Source organism: Saccopteryx bilineata, chromosome 3 (genome assembly GCF_036850765.1).
Source record: "Saccopteryx bilineata isolate mSacBil1 chromosome 3, mSacBil1_pri_phased_curated, whole genome shotgun sequence".
NCBI classification, from domain to species: domain Eukaryota; kingdom Metazoa; phylum Chordata; class Mammalia; order Chiroptera; family Emballonuridae; genus Saccopteryx; species Saccopteryx bilineata.
This window is the reverse complement of record NC_089492.1, coordinates 261,551,565-261,571,748: the sequence shown is the minus strand read 5'-3', so window position 1 is coordinate 261,571,748 and position 20,184 is coordinate 261,551,565. Positions and strand designations below refer to the sequence as shown.

Below are 20,184 nucleotides of genomic sequence, written 5' to 3'. Positions count from 1 at the left end.
AGATTTCAAGTCATATAAGTTTTTCTATAACTGTTGGTGGAAAAAAATAACTAGGAATGTTTTATTGTATTCCTTTTTAGAAGCCGACTGCCTATTTGTTGATGACTCAGAGAAGCACCAGGAAAGCAAAGACAATTTTTTGAATTCAGTTTTGTTCATGTTTAATAAAATTATGACTGTAGAGAGAGTCCATGGTTGTAACATGAGCACAAGTTATATTGGAAAAAATCATCTGAATGCAAGAAAGATATATATATGCAAATCACATGGGAAGAGTTTGAAACCTACTTTAGACTTATTTAATTATAATAGACGTTATAATGGAGAAAACCCTTATGAATGCAAGGATTGTGGGAAAGCCTACAAAAAGAAGTTTCATTTCATTAGGCATGAAAAAAATCATACAAGAAAACAACGCTTTGAATGCAATGACTGTGGGAAAGCCTATAGCAGTAAGGCGCACCTTGCAACTCATCAGAAAATTCATAATGGAGAGAGACCCTTTGTTTGCAGTGACTGTGGGAAAGCTTTTAGGCAGAAAGCACAGCTCATGGTCCACCAGAGACTTCACACTGGAGAGAAACCTTATGAATGCAGTCAGTGTGGGAAATCATTCACGTGGAACTCCTCCTTTTCTCAACATGTGAGATCTCATACACTGGAGAACTCATTCGTGTGTAAGGAATGTGGGAAAACCTTCAGGTATAGTTCATCCCTTAATAAACACTCTAGATTTCATACAGGAGAGAAACCCTACCATTGTATCGTATGTGACAAAGCCTTTGGCAACACATCTGTGCTTGTTACGCATCAAAGAATTCACACAGGAGAAAAACCTCATGGGTGTGTTGAATGTGGCAAAGCCTTCATCAAGAAGTCTCATCTCCTTAGACATCAGATAATTCATACAGGAGAAAAGCCCTATGAATGTAACAGATGTGGTAAAGCATTTTCTCAGAAGTCAAATCTTACGGTACATCAAAAAATTCATGCATAATCACTTAATGAATATGAGAGAACCTTAGATATTAAATAAATCTTAGAGAATTCATGGTGAGAAATCCAAGAATTAGAATTAATATGGAAGAGTCAATTCCCATAAAAAGATAATTCCAAACATGTTCAGGAAGTGATAAAGTTTTTACAGAAAAATATTAAATTATAAAGAATTGATGAAAACTACTTTTACCATTCCTGATTTTATATTTATAACAAATTAGATAATTATGTGAGAGTGTACAAAATGTTTATACATAACATTATACTGAGTTTCTGCAGTAAATACCATTTTTTCTTAAAATCATGCGGGGGGAAGGTGGTTTAATATGTAGTGTGAATTTCAGTAATATTTTTATCCATTTGCTGGCACTTTAATGGGCAGAGCAGTATTACTGACTTGTAGAGAGAATACTCGCATCCCACCCTTGATACCTGATCAATTCCTCATCCTCTTTAATTTATAAAACTTAAGACATTTTCCTATGTATATAAACACCAAAGCAAAAAATTTAAAAATATACCAATTGAGAGAAAAAACAATTGTATTCTGTATTACAGTAAGCGTTCCATTGGGGAAAATAAAACATTTGTGCTCAATATTACTGTTTTTCATTGATGTATTTACATAAGATATAAGCATAGGTCAAGTAGTATTTAACAGGGGCATCTATCTGTATTTGATTTTAGTAAAGTAAGGTGTCGTTATCTTGCAACCTCTGAGGAAATGGTTTTTAGATCTGATTTTTTTTTTTTGGAAGAAATTAATACAAGTTTACCCCCTAGCAGTGCCTGGAATTTTCTACACTGCCCATAAAAATTAGGAGATATTTTATTGCTTCATATTCATTTGAAATAATCCCTAATTTTTGTGAGCAGTATATATGACAGCATAGGCACCATTAATCACGTTGAAAAGAGCAAGTTTTTCTGCATAGCAATTTTGCTTTGAAATGTGACTTTTTTTTTTTTTCATTTTTCCGAAGCTGGAAACGGGGAGGCAGTCAGACAGACTCCTGCATGTGCCCGACCGGGATCCACACGGCATGCCCACCAGGGGCGACGCTCTGCCCACCAGGGGGCGATGTTCTGCCCCTCTGGGGCATCGCTCTGTTGCATCCAGAGCCACTCTAGCGCCTGAGGCAGAGGCCACAGAGCCATCCTCAGCGCCCGGGCCATCTTTGCTCCAGTGGAGCCTCGGCTGCGGGAGGGGAAGAGAGACAGAGAGGAAGGAGAGGGGGAGGGGTGGAGAAGCAGATGGGCGCTTCTCCTGTGTGCCCTGGCTGGGAATCAAACCCGGGACTCCTGCACGCCAGGCCAATGCTCTACCGCTGAGCCAATGAAATGTGACATTTTTAAAGTTCCACATATTCCCTTAAAAGGATGAACCATCGCCTGACCAGGCGGTGGCACAGTGGATAGAGCGTCGGACTGGGATGCAGAGGACCCAGGTTCGAGACCCCGAGGTTGCCAGCTTGAGCGCGGGCTCATCTGGTTTGAGCAAAAAGCTCATCAGCTTGGACCCAAGGTCGCTGGCACTGAAGGCTCATGGTCAAGGCACATATGAGAAAGCAATCAATGAACAACTAAGATGTCGCTATGTGCAACGAAAAACTAATAATTGATGCTCTCATCTCTCCATTCCTGTCTGTCTGTCCCAGTCTATCCCTCTCTCTGTCTCTAAAAAAAAAAAAAAGAACCCTGTTAAGTTATGTAGCCAGAATACTCCCACCCTACCCTTGATTCCTTATGAATTCCTCATCCTCCACCATTTTTTTAATAAATAAATTTTTATTAATTTTAATGGGGTGACATCAATAAATCAGGGTACATATATTCAAAGAAAACATGTCCAGGTTATCTTGTCATTCAATTCTATTGCATACCCATCACCCAAAGTCAGATTGTCCTCCGTCACCTTCTATCTAGTTTTCTTTGTGCCCCTTCCCCTCCCCCTCTCCCTCCTTCCCTCCCCCCGCCCCCTGTAACCACCATACTCTTCTCCATGTCTCTTAGTCTTGTTTTTATGTCCCACCAATGTGTGGAATCCTGCAGTTCTTATTTTTTTCTGATTTACTTATTTCACTCTGTATAATGTTTTCAAGCTCACACCATTTTTTTGTAAGTGATCTGATGTCATCATTTCTTATGGCTGAATGGTATACCATGGTGTATATGTGCCACATCTTATCTAGTCTTCTATTATTTTTTTTTTTACAGTGATTAGAGCCTTTAAGCAAACTCTTGGCCAATACAGCAAAAATCCATAAAAGAGTAGTGTCCTTAACATGTTCAAGTCCAAGTTGGCCCCAACACCATGCCAAATCCCTGAAAAATGCAATCCAACCCCAGTTCAGTCTGTTAGGAGCTGTCACAAGGAGCAGGAGTCCAGGAAAAGTCCACATCCAGGAAAAGTCCGCATGGCACTGGAATTGTCACAATTCTATACTTTGAAGCTCACGTCCAAGTCCCAGTGACTGCTGCTTCTAGCTGGTAATGATTCAGGTAGACTGGAAAAGCCATCTGCAGCATGTGTGGAGATATAGCTTCTATTCTCCTCTGCCTGGAGAGATGAGACCAGGGTGCTTTTCCCTGGAGCTCTGTGACTGTGGCTTGGTAAAGAGAACCTTGGGATACACTAAGCTGGGTGGCAAAGATAGATTCATAATAGAAGTTGGCAAAAGGGGGAAAGAGAGCTCTAAATTAGGAGTAGGTCCCAGCCTGAAATATGAGTGGGGCATTGAGGTAGGAGGAATAAAGGAAACTATATATTAAACAAAGCAGCAGAAAATAGGACTATCAACACCCACAACAGAGATCTTCGAGGGAAGAATAAAAAACCTGACTATTCAGGCACGACATAGTTAAGTGGCCCTTGTTGCAAATGAGGTCAGTTTACCTGCTTCTTGGAAGAAATATCCTAGGCTCGTCCATAGTGTCGTAGATGGGGCCAATGGCCCTGGGCACCTTCAGCCTTCAGTGGCAAACCCCAGCATACTGGGCAAGGTTAGGTCATAGGTGGCTGGAGCAGGGCTGGAAGAGACTGAACCCTCCCTTAGAGGAGTGAGGGGGAAGCCCACCTTCCAGTGTCCCTGTTTCCTCACAGCAGAGGCGTGTAAGCCTGGCAGGCTTTAGCTCAATGACCTTCCTTTCCACTATTGAAGCAGGACCCAGATGGCATCCTATGAGACCCCTTTGGAGCATTGGATCCTTTAAGGGCATATCCTAAAAGCTGGTAGTTCCCCTGATCTCTATTGGGCTTTTTCTGCCTCTTGGTATCTTAAAAGCCATGCTCAGAAGATCTCACTGAGGGGTTTGAGGATCCCCATCTGCCTATATAAATCTTTTCCATATATCTGGAGCTATTTGGAAAAAGACAAATGAGTGTTATTAGCTGGATCAAATAAAGAAGGTAGTAGTTTGCAGGAGAAAAAGATTTGGTGTCTCCTGTTCATCAGCATTCAAAATAAATTTAAAAGTTTTTTAAATAAAAAGCATGATATGGTAGACCCGTAGGAGTTCCAGGATATGACTCCCCCATTTTAAATTTTTTTTTTTTAATTTTTCTGAAGCTGGAAACAGGGAGAGACAGTCAGACAGACTCCCGCATGCGCCCGACCGGGATCCACCCAGCACGCCCACCATGGGGCGACACTCTGCCCACCAGGGGGCGATGCTCTGCCCATCCTGGGCGTTGCCATGTTGCTACCAGAGCCACTCTAGCGCCTGGGGCAGAGGCCACAGAGCCATCCCCAGCGCCCGGGCCATCTTTGCTCCAATGGAGCCTTGGCTGCGGGAGGGGAAGAGAGAGACAGAGAGGAAAGCGCGGCGGAGGAGTGGAGAAGCAAATGGGCGCTTTTTCTGTGTGCCCTGGCCGGGAATCGAACCCGGGAAATTTTTTTAAATTGACCTTAAAATATTTGCTGGGTACACTTTAATAATACCTTGACTTTAAAGATTGTAAGAAATACACATAATTTGAAAGGTTTGACAAAATACAGTAAATGCTTCTGCTCCATATGCAAGAGCATTGTCAGTTTAACCAGTTTAGGAATTCCAATAATAGAACAATGCATACAGACAATGAGCTATAACATGCTTAGCAGCCTCTCCTGTTCTGACAGAGGTTACTATAAATCCAGAATAGGTATCCACTGTAACGTGGACATAGGACTGTTTGCCAAATGAAAGTATATGAGTAACATCCATTTGCCAAAGTTGTCCTGGTAGGAGTCCTTGAGGGTTAACTCCAAATGAAGGGTCAGATTGTAGTATAGGACCCCTTGGACAGGATTTCCCAATCTGCTGTGCTGCTTCCCGAGAAAGTTGAAACTGCTTGCACAGGGCTGCAGCGTTCTGGTGATGGATAGTATGAGGCTGAATTGCTCGATGTGTCATGGTTGCTCCAAATAATTTTCTTTTGGGTAGCTTGATCAACAAGGGCATTCCCTTATGCTAAAGCTCCAGGGAGCATGGAGTGAGCTCGAGTATGTCCTATAAAACATGGAGCTCTATGTTGACAAACAAGTCTTTGAAGAAGGAAGAAGTGCTGAAATAGTTCATCAGCATTTGTCCCTAAGACAGCAGTCTTTATAGTGGAAACACCATAAGTAAATATTTGCTGTCTGTATATAGATTAAAGGGGGAATATGGCAAATGCTGAAAAGCCATGATAATGGCATATAATTCTAGTCTTTGATTTTAAGTTGACAGTTTCAGTATAAAGTTGTCCATTGATTTGCAAGAGCGATTTGCCATTTAGTGGAAGTTTCCCAGAGCCATTGTTGTTGATCCTTTGAAAAAAGGAACAATAATAATTTTGAGGCTCAAAACCTATAAGCTGAGCCTGACCTGTGGTGGCGCAGTGGATAAAAGCGTCGACCTGGAAATGCTGAGGTCGCCGGTTCGAAACCCTGGGCTTGCCTGGTCAAGGCACATATGGGAGTTGATGCTTCCAGCTCCTCCCCCCCCCTTCTCTCTCTCTGTCTCTCCCTCTCCTCTCTAAAATGAATTAAAAAAAAAAAAAAAAGTAAAAAAAAAAAAAAACCTATAAGCTGTAAGGGTCGCCTATGCCCCTTGATAATCCAGGAGGCAACAAGATCAAAATATGGAAGCGTATTCCATGGGCTATTAGATGGTTCAATGTGCCCAAGCTGTAGCTACTCTTGTACCAATTGAGCAGCTGCCCTAAGTTTCTCCTGAGAAAGGGGCCATTGGTCTACCCATACAGGATTATCTGATTTCCAAGTAATTGGGTCTGCACAATGCATTATTGAGGTAGCAGGAGCTACCAAGGCCACTATGCTAAATTTTGATATCCTAATCCACACCTTCTGGTATTGGGTGCCACTTCTATGGGGGTGAGAATTCCTTGCTGTTCTATCCCTAGTCCCTTGGTGGGAAAAAATCCCCGATCAAGCATCTGAGTACTGACTAAACCATTAGGACTGACAAGCAATGCTCCCATATTTTTCAAAACATCTCTACACCACACATTAACTGGCCATCCAGGGAGCACATAAGGCTTAAAAAATCCAGAATGTGGCCCTGGCCGGTTGGCTCAGTGGTAGAGCGTTGGCCTGGTGTGTGGAAGTCCCGGGTTCGATTCCCGGCCAGGGCACACAGGAGAAGCTCCCATTTGCTTCTCCACCCCTCCCCTTCTCCTTCCTCTCTGTCTCTCTCTTCCCCTCCCGCAGCCGAGGCTCCATTGGAGCAAAGATGGCCAGCCGAGGTTCCATTGGAGCAAAGATGGCCCAGGAGCTGGGGATGGCTCCTTGGCCTCTGCCCCAGGTGCTAGAGTGGCTCTGGTCACGGCAGAGCGTGGCCCCCTGGTGGGCAGAGCGTCGCCCCCTGGTGGGCTTGCCGGGTGGATCCCGGTCAGGCGCATGCGGGAGTCTGTCTGACTGTCTCTCCCGGTTTCTAGCTTCAGAAAAATACAAAAAAAAAAAAAAAAAAAAAAAAATCCAGAATGACCTTCTTAATCTTCCCAATGTAGAAAACTAGAACTTTGTTGAGGGAATTTACTCTGCCCTATACCTTGTAATTCTGTGGCTGCTGCATGAGTGGGCCAGGAAGGAGGCCAATGTAGCTTAGCAATAACAGATACATCAGCTCCAGTATCTAAAAGTCCTTTAAATTTATGCTCATGTATTGTTAGTTCCATTTCAGGGCGTTCCTGACCTATTTATTTTAAATCCAATTGGCAAAATCAGAGGAGCCAAATCACCAATTTGCTTGGGGCCCCTTTTGCAGGATGTGGCTTGAGAAGCAGAATTAGCATCCTTATACTATTCTTCCAACTGCCTGAATTAGCCTTGAGACAAATTCTTTTTTCTTTTTTTAAATTTTAATGGGGTGACATTGATAAAATTGTCTTCCATCACCTAACTGGTTTTCTTTGTGCCCCTCCTCTCCCCAACCTCCTCCCTCTCCTCCTCCCCACCCTGTAACTCCAACACTGTTGTCCATGTCTCTGAGTCTCATTTTTATGTCCCACCTATGTATGAAATCATATAGTTCTTAGTTTTTTCTGATTTACTTATTTCGCTCAGTATAATATTATCAAGGTCCATCCATGTTGTTGTAAAAGATCCGATGTCATCATTTCTTTTTTTCTTTTTTTTAACTTATTTTCTTTTTTTCTTTTTTTTTTTTAAGTTGGAAACGGGGAGGCAGTCAGACTCCCGCATGCGCCCGACCGGGATCCACCTGGCACGCCCACCAGGGGGTGATGCCCTGCCCATCTGGGGCATTGCTCTGTTGCAACCAGGGCCATTCTAGCACCTGAGGCAGAGGCCATGGAGCCATCCTCAGCACCTGGGCCAACTTTGCTCAAATGGAGCCCTGGCTGCGGGAGGGGAAGAGAGAGACAGAGAGGAAGGAGAGGGGGAGGGGTGAAGCAGATGGGCGCTTCTCCTGTGTGCCCTGGCCAGGAATCGAACCGGGGACTCCTGCACACCAGGCTGATGCTCTACCACTGAGCCAACCGGCCAGGGCCGATGTCATCATTTCTTATGGCTGAGTAGTATTCTATAGTATATATATACCAAAGCTTTTTAATCCACTCGTCCTCTGACGGACACTTGGGCTGTTTCCAGATCTTTGCTATTGTGAACAATGCTGCCATAAACATGGGGGTGCATTTCTTCTTTTCAAACAGTGCTATGGTGTTCTTGGGGTATATTCCTAACAGTGGTATAGCTGGGTCAAAAGGCAGTTCGATTTTTAATTTTTTGAGGAATCTCCATACTGTTTTCCACAGTGGCTGCACCATTCTGCATTCCCACCAGCAGTGCAGGAGGGTTCCCTTTTCTCCACATCCTCGCCAGCACTTATTCTGTGTTGTTTTATTGATGAGTGCCATTCTGACTGGTGTGAGGTGATATCTCATTGTGGTTTTAATTTGCATTTCTCTAATGATTAGTGATGTTGAGCATTTTTTCATATGCCTATTGGCCATCTGTATGTCCTCTTTGGAGAAGTGTCTATTCATTTCTTTTGCCCATTTTTGGATTGGATTGTTTGTCTTCCTGGTATTAAGTTTTACAAGTTCTTTATAAATTTAGGTTATTAACCCCTTATCAGATGCATTGTCAAATATATTCTCCCATTGTGTAGTTTGTCTTTTTATTCTGTTCTTATTGTCTTTAGCTGTGCAGAAGACACAGTTTGATAAAGTCCCATTTGTTTATACTATCTTTTATTTCACTTGCCTGTGGAGACAAATCGGCAAATATATTGCTGCGAGAGATGTCAGAGAGCTTACTGCCTATGTTTTCTTCTAAGATGCTTATGGTTTTACGGCTTACATTTAAGTCTTTTAACCATTTTGAGTTTATTTTTGTGACTGGTGTAAGTTGGTGGTCTAGTTTCAGTTTTTTGCAGGTAGCTGTTCAATTTTCCCAACACCATTTGTTGAAGAGGCTGTCTTTACTCCAATGTATGCTCTTACCTCCTTTGTCAAATATCAGTTGTCCATAAAAGTGTGGGTTTATTTCTGGGTTCTCAGTTCTGTTCCATTGATCTATATGCCTGTTCTTATGCCAGTACCAGGCTGTTTTGAGTACAGTGGCCTTATAATATAACTTGATATCTGGAAGTGTGATACCTCCCGCTTTATTCTTCCTTTGCAAGATTGCTGAGGCTATTCGTGTTCTCTTTTGGTTCCATATAAATTTTTGGAATATGTGTTCTATATCTTTGAAGTAAGTCATTGGTATTTTAATCAGTATTGCATTGAATTTATAAATTGCTTTGGGTAATATAGAGATTTTAATGATGTTTATTCTTCCTAACCATGAGCACGGTATATGCCTCCACTTGTTTGTATCTTCCCTGATTTCTTTCATCAATGTTTTATCATTTTCTGAGTACAAGTCTTTAATCTCCCTGGTTAAATTTATTCCTAGGTACTTTATTTTTTTTGGTTGCAATGGTAAAGGGGATTGATTCCTTAATTTCTCTTTCTGACAGTTGTTAGTGTATAAAAATGCCCCTGATTTCTGAGTATTGATTTTATATCCTGCCACTTTGCTGAATTCATTTATCAGGTCTAGCAGGGTTTTTTTACTGCAACTTTAGGGTTTTCTATATACAATATCATATCATCTGCAAATAATGATAGTTTTACTTCTTCTTTTCCAATTTGGATGTCTTTTATTTCTTTTTCTTGTCTGATTGCTGTGGCTAGTACTTCCAGAACTATGTTGAATAAGAGTGGTGAAAGGAGGCACCCTGCCTTGTTCCTGATCTTAAGGGGATTGCTTTTAATTTTTGCCCATTGAATATAATATTGGCTGTGGGTTTGTCATAGATGGCCTTTATCATGTTGAGGTATGTTCCCTGTATTCCCACTTTGCTAAGAGTTTTGATCATGAATGGGTGCTGGATTTTATCAAACGCTTTTTCTGCATCTATTGAAATTATCATGTGGTTTTTCTCCTTTTTTTTTAAGACTCTTTTTTTATGTTTTTTTTTTAATTTTTTATTTATTCATTTTAGAGAGGAGAGGGAGAGACAGAGAGAGAGAAGGGGGGGAGGAGCTGGAAGCATCAACTCCCATATGTGCCTTGACCAGGCAAGCCCAGGGTTTCAAACCAGCGACCTCAGCATTTCCAGGTCGACGCTTTTATCCACTGCGCCACCACAGGTCAGGCTCTCCTTTTTTTTTTTATGTGATGAATCACATTGATTGATTTGCAAATATTGTACCAGCCTTGCCTCCCAAGAATAAATCCCACTTGATCATGGTGTATGATTTTTTTTTGTGTGTGTGTGTGTATGATTTTTTTCATATATTGCTGGATCCTGTTTGCTAATATTTTGTTGAGGATTTTTGCATCTAAATTCATCAGGGATATTGGCCTATAATTTTCTTTTTTTGTGTTGTCTTTGCCTGGTTTTGGAATCAGAATTATGTTCGCCTCATAAAAGGAGCTTGGAAGTCTTCCTTCCTCTTGAATTTTTTGAAATAGCATGAGATGGATAGGAGTTAGTTCTTCTTTGAATATTTGGTAGAATTCACTTGTGAAGCCATCAGACCCAGGACTTTTCTTTTTTGGGAGTTTTTTGATAACTGTTTCTATCTCATTTGTTGTAATTGGTCTGTTTAGGTTTTCTGATTCTTCTAGATTAATTTTTGGAAGATTATATGTTTCAAGGAATTTGTCCATTTCATCTAGGTTGTCTAGTTTTTTGGCATACAGTTCTTCATAGTATTTTCTTACAATATTTTGTATTTCTGTTGTGTCAGTTGTTATTTCTCCACTCTCATTTCTAATTTTATTTATTTGAGTCCTCTCTCTTTTTTTCTTGGTGAGTCTGGTTAAAGGTTCATCGATCTTGTTTACCTTTTCAAAGAACCAGCTCCTGGTTTCCTTGATCCTCTGTATTGTTTCTTTAGCCTCTATGTCATTTATTTCTGCTCTGATCTTTATTATTTCCTTCCTTCTACTAGCTCTAGGCTTTACTTGCTGTTCTTTTTCTAGTTCTTTTAGATGTAGGGTCAAGTTGTTTATCTGAGCTTTTTTCTAGCTTCTTGAGGTATGCCTGTGACGCTATAAACTTCCCTCTCAGGACTGCTTTTGCTATGTCCTGTAAATTTTGAGTTGATGTATCCTCATTATTGTTTGTTTCTAGGAATTTTTTAATTTCTTCTTTGATCTCATTGTTTACCCATTCGTTATTTAATAACATGCTATTTAGTTTCCAAGTGTTTGAGTATTTTTCAGTTTTTCTGTTGTGGTTGATTTCTAGTTTAATGCCATTGTGATCAGAGAAAGTGCTCGATATGATTTTAATCTTCTTAAATTTGTTGAGATCACTTTTGTGCCCTAACATGTGGTCTATTCTAGAGAATGTACCATAAGCACTTGAAAAGAATGTATATTCTGCTGTTTTAGGGTGAAAGGTTCTGAAGATATCTATTAAATCGAGTTGATCTAGTATGTCCTTTAAGTCTGCTGTTTCTTTAATTTTCTTTCTTGAGGATCTATCTAATGATGTTAATGGGGTATTGAAATCCCCTACTATTATAGTATTGCTGTTGATCTCACCCTTTAAATCCATCAAAGTCTGCTTTATATATTTAGGTGCTCCTATATTAGGTGTGTAGATATTTATAACAATTATATCTTCCTTTTGGATTGCTCCCTTTATCATTATGTAGTAACCTTCTTTATCTCTAACTATAGTCTTTGTTCTAAAGTCCATTTTGTCTGATAAAAGTATTGCCACCCCAGCTTTTTTTTCATTTCTATTTGTGTGAAATATTTTTTTCCATCCTTTTATCTTCAGTCTGTGTGCATCTTTTTTTTTTTTTCTTTTTTTTCTTTTTTTTCATTTTTCTGAAGCTGGAAACAGGGAGAGACAGTCTGACAGACTCCCGCATGCGCCCGACCGGGATCCACCCAGCACGCCCACCAGGGGCGACGCTCTGCCCACCAGGGGGCGATGCTCTGCCCATCCTGGGCGTCGCCATGTTGTGACCAGAGCCACTCTAGCGCCTGAGGCAGAGGCCACAGAGCCATCCCCAGCGCCCGGGCCATCTTTGCTCCAATGGAGCCTTGGCTGCGGGAGGGGAAGAGAGAGACAGAGAGGAAAGCGCGGCGGAGGGGTGGAGAAGCAAATGGGCGCTTCTCCTGTGTGCCCTGGCCGGGAATTGAACCCGGGTCCTCCGCACACTAGGCCGACGCTCTACCGCTGAGCCAACCGGCCAGGGCCTGTGTGCATCTTTTGATTTAAGGTATGTCTCTTGTAGACAGCATATGTATGGGTCCAGTTTTCTTATCCACGCAGCTACCCTATGTCTTTTGATCGGATCATTTAATCCATTTACATTTAAGGTTATTATTGATATGTAATTGTTTATTGCCATTTTATTCTTTAAAACTGTATTCCTCTTTTGCTATATTCTTTTTCTCCTTTGATCTGTTTACAGCAGGTCTCTTAGCATTTCTTGCAGCCTTGGTTTGGTTGTAGTGAATTCCTTGAGGTTTTTTTTTGTCTGTAAAGCTTTTTATTTCTCCATCAATTTTAATTTTTTTTAACTTATTTATTTTAGAGAGGAGAGAGAGAGACAGAGAGAGAGAGAAGAGGGGGAGTTGCTGGAAGCATCAACTCCCATATGTGCCTTGACCAGGCAAGCCCAGGGTTTCGAACCAACGACCTCAGCATTTCCAGGTCGACGCTTTATCCACTGCGCCACCACAGGTCAGGCCTCTCCATCAATTTTAAATGATAGCCTTGCTGAATAAAGTAGTCTTGGTTGTAGGCTCTTGTTCTGCATTACTTTGAATATTTCTTGCCATTCCCTTCTGGCCTCAAGTGTTTTTGTTGAGAAGTTAGAAGTCATCCTTATGGGGGCTCCTTTGTAGGTGATAGTCTTTTTTTCTCTAGCAGCTTTTAATATTTTCTCTTTATCACTTAGCTTTGATATTTTAATTATGATGTGTCTTGGTGTTGATTTCTTTGGGTTTCTCCTTAATGGAGTTCTCTGTGCTTCCTGAACATGTGAGATGTTTTCCTGCCTTAATTGAGGGAAGTTTTCAGCTATGATATGCTTAAACAAAGTCTCTATCCCTTGTTCTTTCTCTTCTTCTTCAGGAACCCCTATGATACGGATGTTATTTCTCTTCATGTTGTCACAGAGCTCTCTTAGAGTTTCCTCAGACTTTTTGAGTCTCTTTTCTTTTTTCTGCTCTGTTTCCGTGCCTTTATTTATTGTATCCTCTAACTCGCTGATTCGATTCTCCGCTTCATCCATCCTGCTTTTAATTCCTTCCGTTGTGTTATTTCAGATATTGTATTTGTCATTTCTGACTGATTCTTTTTTATTATTTCAATGTCCTTTTTTATATTTGCTATCTCTTTAGGTGTTCGTAATGACCATCTATTGTTGTTCTAATATCTTTGAGCATCCTAACAATCGTTATTTTAAACTCTGCATCTGGTAATTTGATTATATCTGATTCATTTAGGTCCTTTTCTGGGGATTTCTCTTGGTTCATTTGTGTTGCATTTCTCTGCCTTTGCATATTCTCTGTGTAAAGGAAGGTTTTGGCCACTGGAGTCCACTGGGTATGGCCTCTGTTCCCTAGGTATGTTCTGTCTGCAGGCCCACCACCCTCTCTTCTTTTGCTGCCTAGGGCTTTTGGGTTTGGGTGTTGCCAGTGCCTGCCCACTGGGGCTGTTGCTGTGGTTTCCACCTCTCCTTCACAAGAGTGGCTGTGATCACATGCTTGGGTGCACAAGCCTTGGTGGCCTTGGCCTTTGCCCCGCCCCCGTGGGTGGCGTTATGCTCGGCCCTGAGGGCAGTGGCGAGCACCTTTGCTCAGCTGCGGGTCTCTGCCTGTTTCCGGGCTTTCGTCCCGCCCTTGCAGGAGGAGCCCGCTGGTGGAATGGCTGCTAGCCTTGGCTCTAATGGCCGGGCAGGACTGCATGCCCATGCTCAGCTCAGTAGTGGAACTCTGCCTGTTCTGGGCTTTTGGCTCTACCCCCGTGGGAGGAGCCGGCTCCCAAGTCAGGCCACAAGCTTCAGTTCCATGGGCAGGGCAAGGCTGTGCTCCTGCGCCCTTGCTCAAGGGCTGGTCTCCACCCCTTCTGGGGTTCCCACCCTTCTCCCACAGGCTGGATTACAGGCTGCCGGAAGCTGGGCTTGACCGCTTTTGCACACCTACTCCTCCCTAGCCGGGCAAGACTGAGCTCACACATGAGCCCAGTGGCGGCCAGCAGGCTTCCACCCCTGCCGAGAGAACCGCGCCTCCACGTCCTGCCTCCACCCGCCCTCTGGCAAGCCCTCAGCCATGTGGAGTGTGGGCGCTGCAGCTCAGACCCTAACACTCACTACTGTAGACCTGAAAGCTCCCTCCTTCTAAGCAATTCTGCTCTGAGTACCACAGGAGAGCTTGTTTGGCTGGTGTCCTGCTTCCCTTTGCTGGTATTGCTGTTTCCAGGGGAAATATTCACTTCAGATTTGGGGAGTGACTCGTCCTAGGGGTTAGGGTGACTCCCAAAATGTTTCTCCCTGTGTCTCCTAGATTACACTCTCTTCCTGCTACTCTCCTCTCTCCCCATTCCCTGGGGCCCCGGGTGGGTGGTTGTGAGAGAGGTTTTCTGTGCAGTCCCTTTAAAAAGAATCCTGGGTCTGAGAAATCAATCTCTTTCTCACAAACAGTATCCTGACTTGTTTCCAGCTAAATACTGTCCATACGCCTCTTCTAGGCTCTGGGGCTGCAGGCTGGGGCTTTGTTCCTGGGATTCAGGACCCTCCCCTCTCTGTTAAACTCAATTCCTGCCACGCGAGTCTCTCCTGGCTGCCATTCACTCTGGGGAGCTGGGCAGCCCTTTCCGCATTTCCGCTTTTCCTACCAATCTCAGTGTGGCTTCTTCAGTGTTCCTTGGTTGAAGAGTCCTCTTAGTTTAGTCCAAAGTTGGTTTTTCCAGATGATAGTTCTTAAAATTAGTTTATAATCCACTTTGGTTCTGGGAGGTGGATCTTGGTACATCCGCCCACTCCAGCGCCATCTTGTCTTCTTCCTCCTCCACCATTCTTTAGGTGATGTCTGATCACTTTGACCTATCTTAAGCAAGAATCTTGTTAGATTTAGCTAGAACCCACCCTATTGTTTCCTCTAATTTTACATCCACTCATCGCCACCCTGCTCCTTGACTACAAGTTCCCACTTGTCCATTTGTTTTTGGAGTTGAGCCCTGAGACAGCAATCGAGTGCCGAGAATCTCACGCCTTATTAGTGGCTAAATCAGGCCTAAAATCCAGTCTTCCTAACGTAGGATCCCAGAAACTAAAATTTAAAAGTGAATTTTCTAACCCCTAGCAAGGCTGAACAAGGAATCTACACTTTCCGGCAAGAGGGATAGCCAGCAACGGGCGCCAAGACTACAGTGAGGACTAGGCGACGCGCCGCAGGGTCTTGTGGGAGGCGCGCGGGTGTACGCGCAGGCGCAGTGCGACCGGGCAGCGTGCTTGTCCCAGAGTGCTGGTGCGCTCCTGGTAAGGCTTGGCGTGTCTCTGTAGCGCTAGCAACCTTAGCCTCTGGACTAGGATTCGGAGGGTTACCTGGGTCAGCGGGAAGATGGAGATCAGAGAGAGCCAGAGTAGGGTGGGATTGGGGGACTTGAAGCCCCAAGTCTGGCATCCCAGGAGTGATGGTCCCCGGAAAATGGCGTCCACGATTTGGCTGTGGAGGGTTGGATCTTTTCAGGTTCCGGAAAAAGAGTTCAGCCAGCTTTGCCCACCTCAGACAAGAGCATTAGCAATCTGCCGCCTGAGTGGCTCCCGAATCCCTTTCTCCTTCAGACTCTAGCCTTGGCTCGGCAGTGCAGGGCCCTGCTTGCTGCTCCTGGCTGTGAGCGCCCCGCTTCAGGGCTGCGACCCCGGAATAATGGTGGTTATGGTTAGCCGCAGACCTCCCCTCACCGAGCAGTGTATGTCAGGTGATTCCACTCTTTGGTGCCTCAGCTTTCTTCCTCTAGTGTTTGGTCACCTGCTTTGCAGTCCTGGTGTCCAGAGGAGCCTAGCCTGAGTTTCCCAGGTCTGTATCCTGAGAGGAACTTAGCATAACTTTGAGCCTACTGTGGGACTCTTGCTGGGAGTACAGACAGTTGGGGCCCAGCAGAAAGATGCCAGCCAAGGTAAAGGTGTTCCTGAGCTCATAGAAACAACACCTTGTTCTTATGAATGAAGACAGCTGGAACCCACTTTTAGAGGACACACCTATACCCTGAGGCCTCCCGCCAAAACTATGAGCCAAGGCTGGAGTCTGGAAAAGGAAGGGGTTCTGGAGCTGCTGGGGCTGTAGAGGTTACTAAGCAAGGATCAGGTGACCACTTTTAGAGAACAGAGAGAGTCATAAAAGTTTTTAATCAGAATAGAGGGGAGACAACTTACTTGAGGTGTTGGATGATCTGTAGTGTGGAGAAGAGAAGGCATCACAGGGCAGAGTGGTTGAGGGAATGATTCAGGCAAGGCTGAGCAGTTGTCCCAGCTGGCCACTCCGGGAGCTATGTCCATCTCAGGCTCAGTCTCATGGCTCCTTTCTCCCTCAGTTCCACCTCCTTAACATTCTGAGACCAGGAGGAAGAAGAGATGACCAATTCCCAGGTAAGATGCAGTTTTCCTTTTTCAGTCTAGAATGTGTCTAATCTTGAGGAAAAAGATGAGTTCCACTTTCTTCCATTAGGAAAGAAGGAAATCAGCATTTATGGAACATTTACTGTGTGCTAGATATATTTACTTTTAACTCTCACAACAATTGTGAGAAGTTGAAATTCCTGTTTTACAGATAGAGCAACTGGCTCAGTGAGACTTGCCAAGTTCACTAAGCTATTAAATGGTGGACTCAAGATTTATCTCCTGGTTTGTTGCCTCTACTGTACATGTTGTCAATGGACAACTCTTCCCATCCAGGGACTGAGCCTAAATTGTACACTAGAGAGCTGGGCCTAATCTGTGAAATGACAGACTCCAAAGAGAATGTTATTTTCTTGCCTGGTGCCCTCCTTTAAGTTAGGTCTCTCCTTTAGGTTAGGTCTCTTCTCTACCTAACATGTTGCTCATTCATCTTCCCACTTGGTTATAATTGCTCGGTGCTCATTTATAAACAGATTGACTTAGATACAGTTCTTCAAAATGTGTGATTTCTTTGGGAGAGGTTAATATACACATAGTATAAAATAGTTATTACTACTCATTTATACATTAAGTAAAATGACCAGAAGCCACCACTCTTAAGTTTCAGTGTGAGGACTGCAGTTTGTCATATCTGTGCTAGAGGAAAGGAAAAAAAATCAGTGTGCACTGGGGTGACTGAAGAAGACATTTCGAAAGTGGTGAGCTTTTATTTCTTAAAGAGAAGATTTGAGGATATGGTACCTTCCATACGTCTTTCAAATCGTCTTTTTCGTTGTTTCTAATTGCTTTGTGGCCTAGAACAGCAATATTGAACTGGTGTGTTGCAAGGATTTTTAAAACATACAATACCTGATATTTAGTCAGGGACACTGACCTCTTTTCCCTTAGATTGTCAAATAAAAAAATGACAACAACCAACACAACAATAGCTGTCTGGAGTGAATTAATCAAAATTGTACCTATCTTTTTTGTCAGGTTGGCAAATATATATAATTTTTGATGTCCCACAGAATTTTAGTAGTTTATGTGTGCTATGAAATGAAAAGAGTTGAAAATCACTGATCTAGTATATGATTAGTTTTTGCAATGTTTCATGTATGCTTGAATAGATTATATACTCTCTAGTGATAGCTGCCAACTTCTATGTGTCCATAAGATCTGACTTGTTTAAAATTTCTGTATATTTACTGATTTATTTCTGTTTGCTCGTGCCATCTGTAATTGAGAAAATATATGTAGGATCTCTTAGAGTAATAGATAGAGGTATACCTTAGGGATACTGAAGGTTTGGATCCAGACAACTTCAGTAAAGCAAATATCACAGTAAAGGGTGTCACACAAATTTTCTCAGTGCCTATAAAAATTATGTTTACACTATACCACAGTGTATTAAGTGTGCAAGGGTATTATGTCTAATGAACAGTGTACATACCTTCATTTAAAAATGCTAACCATCATCTAAGCTCTTAGCAAGTTGTAATCTTTTGCTGGCGGAGGGTCTTCCTCGATGTTGATGGCTGCTGGCTGACTGGGGTGGTGGTACTGAAGGTTGGGGTGGCTGTTGCAAGTTCTTAAAATGAGACAAGAATAAAGTCTGACATATGGATTCATGACTGCCTTTCATGAATGATTTTTCTGTACATGTGATGCTATTTTACAACATTTTAACCACAGTAGAACTTATTTCAAAATTGGAGTCAATCCTCTTAAATCCTGCTGTTTTCATATCAACTGAATTTATGTAATATTTTAAGGTCTTTGTTATCATTTCAACAATCTTCACAGCATCTTCACCAGGAGTCGATGCCACCTCAAGAAACCACTTTCTTTGCTCATTCATAAGAAGCAACTCCTCATCCATTAGTTTTATCATGAGATTGCAGTAATTCAGTCACATCTTCAGGCTCCACTTCTAATTCTCTTACTGTTTCCACATCTGCAGTTCCTTCCTCCAGTGAAGTCTTGAACCCCTCAAAGTCATCCATGATTTAGTGATAGATGAGATGTGAGGGAAGTCAAGCATGATTCCTGATTTTTACTTGAACCTCGGAGAGGTTGAGGTTTGGTTTCCTGAGTTAGGGAACAGTGGGAAAGAGGCAGGATTGGAGAGGGAGATAAAGTCAGAATTGAGCATGTTGATTTGATGCCTCTGAGACATCCAAGTGGATATTTATTTCATTTGGTAGGTATTTATTGATTACCTGCTAGGTAGGTATTTATTGATTACCTGCTATAGATCAGGCACTGTGTTTCACAGTGGATGTTTATCAAGTGGGTATTTGGACCTGGAACTCGAGGTCTGGCTAGAGGACTTGGCTGTCAATGTACATTTGAGAGTTGTCAGCATTCAGATGGCATTTGAAGCTATCAGAACAGATGAGATCATGTAGGGAGAATGAGAAGAGGGCCTGGGATCCAACCCAGGAAGCCACAACATTGATAAATTGAATAGAGAAAGAAATTGAAAAAGACTGATCAGAGAGGTAGGAGAAAAAACATATTATTGTATCCAGAGTTTTGAGGAAGACTATGTGGGCAACAGGTCCAAATAATGCCCGGGAGTCAAGCATAAAGAAGACTGAAAGTTTCCATTGGACTTACCAGCAAGGAAGTTACTGGTTATCTTAATGAAGATGAATTTCTAGAATTCATCTGGAATTCTGGAATTGCTGGATCAAGGGATATGTTTGATAAATACTGCCGAATTATTCTCCCAGAAAGACCTGCTCGCTGAAGAGGAATTGCTGTTCATTGGTGTTTTAGGAACCTGTTACATTCAAGGATGTGGCCATGGCCTTCACTGAGGAGGACTGGGGACAACGGGACCCTGTGCAAAGGGCCCTGTACAAAGAGGCGATGCTGCAGATCTATGGCAACCTGGTGTTAGTGGGGGAGGACAACTAACTCTTTGGAGAATTTTTGTTTCCTTCGTTGTTAAAAGCCAAGGGCTCTAAAAGTGTTACTAAGGAAAGACTTGAGATTCAAATCTCAAGAGTGTCTAAATCACTTTTGAAGAAAGAAAAATGTTGCTACTTAAATAAAAACTTTTTTCCCCTCCTGTTCGTATTTCTTTTTCTTTTGAGGAGAAATTCAAATAACATAAAATTAACCATTTTAACTTCTACAGGCCAGTGGCATTTAATACATCAAAGTGTTGCATAATTACCTCCCTTATCAAGTTCCAAAACATTTTATCACCCCAAAAGAAAATACTGCAATTTTGGTTCGAGACCGCTGTAATAAAGTGAGCATCACAATAAAGCGCGTCATAATCTTTTTGTTGGTGCAAAGTGTTGCCTTCAGCGTGTAAAAAAATGTAACACCAGTTAAGTGCAATAAAGCACGGTGCAATAAAATAAGGTATGCCTGTGTTTATTTTGTATCCATTTGTATTTTGTCTGTTTATTTTACAAAAATGGGTTCTGCAACTTCCTTTTAGTTATGTTACATATCTTTACGTGTCAAAATATTTAGACCCATTTCAATTTTTTTCATTATTTAGAGCCATTTCAATCTTCTTAATGGTTGTATTACATTCC

General features: G+C 42.4%; 1 protein-coding gene across 3 annotated transcripts in view; it reads left to right on the top strand.

The window, feature by feature from the left end:
• ZNF684 (zinc finger protein 684) overlaps positions 1-1,588 on the top strand; it is a 45,599-nt gene extending 44,011 nt beyond the window's left edge. For all 3 annotated transcript variants that reach the window (XM_066269513.1, XM_066269517.1, XM_066269516.1), the window contains one exon: positions 81-1,588. In XM_066269513.1, coding sequence (XP_066125610.1) covers positions 81-997 — 917 coding nt within the window. In that variant the 3' untranslated portion in view covers positions 998-1,588. The remainder of the gene's footprint in view (positions 1-80) is intronic.
• Positions 1,589-20,184: the final 18,596 nt, after the last annotated feature.